General features: G+C 37.3%; 1 protein-coding gene across 1 annotated transcript in view; it reads left to right on the top strand.

Annotated features, from left to right (window-relative positions):
- The first annotated feature begins 573 nt into the window (after positions 1-573).
- The window catches only part of CORIN (corin, serine peptidase), a 126,681-nt gene continuing 121,021 nt past the window's right edge, over positions 574-6,233 (top strand). Inside the window, exon 1 of the mRNA XM_004681309.2 lies at positions 574-694. Coding sequence (XP_004681366.1) covers positions 574-694 — 121 coding nt within the window. The remainder of the gene's footprint in view (positions 695-6,233) is intronic.

The following is a 6,233-nucleotide window of genomic DNA, read 5'->3' on the forward strand; positions in this document are numbered from 1 at the left end:
TGTGTTTAGTATTGTGAGGGCTTGGCTATGGACCACAAGTGATAAGCAGGGAGTCTGACTGGAGGTCGGTAGGTCTGCTATGCAAAGCGTGATCCTCAACCCCCTAGATATGGAGTTCCAGCACAATAAAAGATATGGGGATGGAGATTATTTATTTGGTTACTGATCTATTAGGATTGAAGTATATTTACAACATCCAATGATGAAATGCTCTTCCAAAGATGCTAAGGAAGATCACTAGAGAAATGAAAGAAGGAAAACGTTGTTGACTTGGAGAAAATGAAGGCTCGGAACGGGCCAAAATGACTGTCATGAAAAGAGTTGGGTCAGCCTCTGGGAGGCAAACATAACAGAGTTAAGAATCAAGAAGAAAAGATTAAAAAGGCCTCACAATGGAACCAAATCGACTTGGTGAGGCAGATTATGACCATCCTTCAGAAACCACTGTGATAGCTTTTAAAATAAAGGCAGTTTTTCAGATACAAGAAGTTTATGTATTGAGTTGCTTCATAAAATTAAAACTGTATTTCATTTCCCTCTTTGACTTAGGCCTTGGGAGCTGATGATAGTAACATGGGCGGCGGCTGCTCGCAGAAGCTGGCAACTGCTACCATTCTCCGTTTCCTCCTGCTGGTCCTGATACCATGTATCTGTGCGCTAATTGTCCTGCTGGTGATCCTGCTTTCCTTTGTGGGTGAGTGATGCCATTATTAAAGAAAAATGAAATAAAAATTAAAATTAGCATGATTTGTAAGGGAGGACAGAAGAAATGGCATGGGGAGATGACAGATGGTAACTGTGTTTACTGAAGTTGGTTAAGGACTAAATTAATAGAAAGCCATCATCTTCAACCTTTGCAGTTATTGCGCCAGAGTGAAAGAAAAAAGTGCCTTGGAGGTTCCTTTAAAACAAGTATACGGGGCCCTCCCTAGTGGCCCAACTGTTTAAAGCCTAGCACTATGAAGCTATCCGCAGCCACCGCAGCATGAGTTCAACTCCCGGCCAGGGAGGTGACCCACATGGCGAAGACAGACCTCTCCTGACTTGCCCGCTGCTCCCCTCAACAGTGTATTTCAGTACTTCTGCCTGTTCTGCTCCACACTCTGTCTCTGCTGAATCCTCTCACATGCCACACCTCTGGCATATACCCCAGCTCCTATGTGCATAAATAAATAAATCCTTAAAAAAAGTACTAGTTAAGTTATTTAACTTTTTTTTTTAAGATTTATTTATTCATACAGAACTGGGGTACAGGCCAGAAGGGCAGGGGCAGTGAGAGGATTCACCAGAAACAAGTGGGGAGCAGAACAGGCAGATCGACAACGCACATGGCTAAGAGGAGCAGCGGGTGGGTCAGGGGAGGTCTGCCACGCCATGTGGGTCACCTCCGGGGCAAGGGATTGAACTCACACTCAAGCAGCTGTGGCTAGCTTGCAGTGCTGCGTCCTAACCCATTGTGCCACCAGGAAGGGCGCTATTTAACTTATTTTTAAATAAGTTAAAAAACACAAGTATATAATAAATGTTACCAATAATACTTCCCCAGACTGGAATAAGATCCCCAACATACATTCATCTTTTAACTAGAAGTTTGTACCCTTGGACCAACATCAAAGCTGTCAAGAGACAGAGAATGAGGTGAGAGAATGAATATAACCCAAGTTAATATCATAGTGGAATGAGGAAGAGTTGAAAATATTTGATAAATAGCATTCATCACCACCAAACCTATCTCAGTTGGGGGTACCTTTATTTATCCAGCAATTGAAACCAGAATCCTCGAAGGGACCTCCGACTCTTACCCTGATGTTCTCATTGTTTTGTCTTTGAAAGTATTCACCCACGTGTCCCTGTGTCCTCACTGCTTTTGACTGCGGTGGGGTTGGGTGGGGCATAAAGACTTATTATTTTATCCTTTGGGCTATTGCAATAGCCCTCTAACTACCTTATAGAATTGACCTCTTTCAAGCATCACCTGCTATCAGAAATATCATTCTAGTAATATTTCACCCTATTTAAGATCCTTGAAGAGTTTTCCATCACAAGGTATATACCCACTAGTCAAGGCCCTCCCCTGTACAGTCTAGCTTCTGCATCCTCTCTAGCATTTTCTCTTGGTGGTCCTCTGCACCCTAGCTATGATTGATTACTGGACTTTTCAATTTATTTTACTCTTTTTTCTATCTAGGAAGTTCTCCACTCTGTATTACTAATCTACCTCTTCCTACAAATACTTTGCTCAAAACTAGAAAATTCTTAATCATATGTTAAGATTCCCATCAAGGATTAATCTCTCCTAAAAAACCTTTCCTGACTTTCTCAAATGGAATGACAGCTGTTTCTCTACTTTTTGTCATCAGATTGTTCTATGCATATTATTCTCAAAGAACTGCCTGCATGGCTGCTATTTTTTAGGTTGCTTGCCTGCACCCACCAGTTAATCTATAAATACCTGCTGATAAGAATCTCTTATTAAATTTTGTGTTCTCAGCAGAGAATAAACACGAATTCCTGGCACATAGAACATGCAAAGTAAATATATTACTAATATAACTAGACAGAGATCAAGGAATTAATTTTGAACTCATCATAGGAAGACAAATTATTTTTTCATGCACATGATGAGTGAGCTTTTTTAACCAGTATGCCTGTACAAAGAGAAAAGAATGTGCAAATATATGTATGTATATATATTTAATGTCACATCATGATTCAGTTCTTGGGAAAGTTAAATAAAGCTTCATAAACAGGTTCTTTCACTCTGAATCTCCACAGAAAAAGAATGAGAGCATTTGTTTCACAGGCATATAGAAAGACCAACTCAGATGCCTGTTGTGAGGACAACTTATCAAGGCACTTGTATTAGTTTCTTATTGCTGCAGCGACAAATTATCCCAAACCTGGTAGTTTAAAACACGAAAAATCATCTTAGAATATGAAGGTCATAAATCCAAAATTAAGATGTTGGGCTAAAATTAATATGTTGTGGTATTGTATTCCCCCGGAAGCTCTGGGGGCAATATTTCCCTGTCTTATCTGCCTTTTGGGGCTCCCTGCATTCCTTAGCTTCTTTCCATCTTCAAAATGAGCAATGGCTCAGGGAGTCTTTCTTACACTTCTGACACATACTCTCATACGTCCCTCTTCTGCTTATAAAGATCCTGAGATTACCCTGGGCCTATAAAGATCCTGAGATTACCCTGGGCCCACCTGAATAATTCAGGGTAATTTCCTTATCATATTTGCAGTACCCTTTTGCATGAGGGGTACATAATGTTGCATATTCACAGGTTCTGGGACTTAGGCTGTGGACAATGTGGCGGGATATTATTTTTCATACCATGGTACCCAAACCATTCAACATAAGTATAAAGCTTAGCTATTACTATTGGGATTATAGATTATTTCTTAAATATTGTTAAATAACTGTTAATATTAATTCTGTTAATGGAACACAAAATTAGGAATTTTACATGAACAAGTCATAATTCTTCCACTCCAAAAATGGGTGAAGTGGTTGACTTTTGAAAATTGCTTTAGCCATTGTGTTATACCAGGATATATTTACAGTAAAAGGAATTGGTATTTATTTTAGAGTACCCGAGTTGCTCCAAAGAAGATAATTTTACTTTCATTCCTATCATTATGTAGTAATAAGCGGCAGTTACTGGGAATTTTCTATATGCCAGGATCTGTTCCAAGTGTTTTTATATGTATTGACCAATTTAATCATAATGGCCAGGAGGGAGGTACTTTTATTTTCATTATTTTATGGTAGTTGAGTATTAGACCAACATTGCATGGGTAGTAAAGTGCTAGAGGGGATCTAACCCAGGGGGTTTCAACTAAAGAACCTATACTTTTAATAACAGCATAAAAGGGCAGGATGTAGGAGAGGGTAGGGTAACACTACAAGACTGAACACTCTGCTTTGGGCTAATAATCCTCAGCATTTTTATTGCTCAACATGGTGTAGCCTCTTGAGAATATTTACTCTTCTCAGGAGGAATTTTTGTGCTTTTAGAACATGGTTAATAGATGAACAAATGTGAATCAAGAGCTGGTTACTTTCCAGAGACACTTGAAGATAGGTTGCCTAGTGGGTTCAGTTTTTTAAAGATAAGCAAGTTCCATTAAGTTTCTCTACCTCTTTCAAATATACTATAGGGATATTAGCTATGACAGCTCTCATGTATCATGTATTATGCTTCTCTCATTTCTACCAGTTTGCTTTGATAAGTAGAGTTAAAAAATACTATTTTTTTTAGAAAGTTGTATTCTAGTCAGTATTTCCTTAAAAAGTTACTATGTCAAAGGACTTTTTAGAGCAAACTGATGTTTAATGATTTTACCATTGTGGTTAGAGGGAAATAGTAAAGGGGAAATTACCAATAAGGCTAATTATTACAAACACAGTTTTAAGGAGGTTGAAAATTTTCATAAAACATGGATCTCCTTTTACGTGAATTACTCAGGAATATAACTGAGAGGACTTGGCATTTGCTAAAAATACGCTGACAGAATTGGATGCTGACTCATAGGGTTAGGATGTGAAGTAAATTAATTCCAAGGGCCTATATGTTTGGTACAGCCACATCAGTGAAAATGAAATGTTATGCGAAAAATAAGTAAAGAAGAGAGCAACTAACAAATGGATAAAAATATATCTCTGGTTTATTAGTCAATTTTTCTTTTTGTAAAAATGGAATACATATATGGTAATCAAGTCTGTCATGTACATTAGTTTTTATCTGGGACATTAGTTTTTATCATTTTGAAAACCAAAATTCAATGAAAGTCTTCATTTCACTTCAGTACTGCATTTGATATTTACTCATAACCCCATAGGTTGACATGTGTGTTACCTGCACCACATGGTCATGATTTTACGCTGAATGTTTTATTTAGAACCTTTTGACAGATGAAACTGTTGACCTTAGTTAGCTTGAAAACAGCTGCTTTTCTATTTTCATTTCTACTTAATGTTTTCCAAGTGTCTAACACATGTAGAGAAATTTTTTCCATAGACTGATACTACATATTTTATTTATATTTCTTTTATTTTTAATGGCCCATAGACTATTTGGGAAAATGAGAACCAATTAAGGCAGTCACTGTAAATGTTTTTAGAAAAATAATCTCCCTGAGATATTTTGTAATAGATCAATACCACATTCAGTTATTTTAGTGACATACTCAACTGTAGTGATATTTTCTGGAAACAGTCTGTTGTTTGTTTTGTCTGAGTTAAAAATACATTATCTCTTTCAGACTTTTGAAGCTTCTGCCTAAAACCAGAGTTAGGTGATTCCCCACAGCCTTAGGTTTGAGTCCTTTAGGTGATGCATGAATACCTGGAGAAAGGGACCAGTTGATAATCTTAGTCGAATGACTATTTCTTATCTTGTATATTTTATAACTCTTGTCACAGAGGAAGATAATTTAGTTTTTCTTTTAGTTTAGATGGAATTAGAATTTCTTTTCTTTCCCCCGGTGATATTTCTTGGTAAGTATATGCGCCCTGTTAGCTTTACTTCTTTGTTACATAACTTGTATGTTATGAAATTTGGTGCAAAGTGCGAAGAAATACAAGGTTGAAGCTAAGCAGGTATATTGTGTCTTTTGGTGGCAGGTTTAGAGACTTGGAGAGCATGTTTTCTGGATACTGAGTCAATAGTGAAATTGAGGACCAGAAAGCAGGAAGGACACATTGTTAATAGTTACCACATTTAAGGTTCTTATAGTGCACTCAAGGTGAGGTGTAGTTGCTTTAAATTCCCTGGGCACCAGGAACCAAGACCGGATACTCAGTGTCTCAAAGATGAGCTTCTCAGAAAGCTATAATTTCTCCACAAGGATCTGTGCTTTGCTGTAGAAGAGAAGCTAACTGATTTTCTCTGTGAGGTGGATCACTGGGCTAGCTGTCATCTTTCTTTTTGTGTTTGCTTGGATAGAATGAAACTTAAGAAAATAACTCTAGAGTTTTCTTAATATGTCTTTTAAGTGGGTATTGGATACATTTTGGGTAAAGGCGACATTTGTACAGTGGTAGTTGGAAGCCAGATTGTTGGTAATGTGATAAGAAATCACATTATTATGCTGAAGAACTAAAAGCTAGATAATATTTTAAGCCAATGTTACTTCAATAAAAATGATATTATATATATATATTTTTAAAGATTTATTTATTTATGCATACAGAACTGGGGTACAGGCCAGAGGCTCAAGGCTGG

Source organism: Condylura cristata, unplaced genomic scaffold (assembly GCF_000260355.1).
Source record: "Condylura cristata isolate star-nosed mole 26May11 unplaced genomic scaffold, ConCri1.0 scaffold00012, whole genome shotgun sequence".
NCBI lineage: Eukaryota > Metazoa > Chordata > Mammalia > Eulipotyphla > Talpidae > Condylura > Condylura cristata.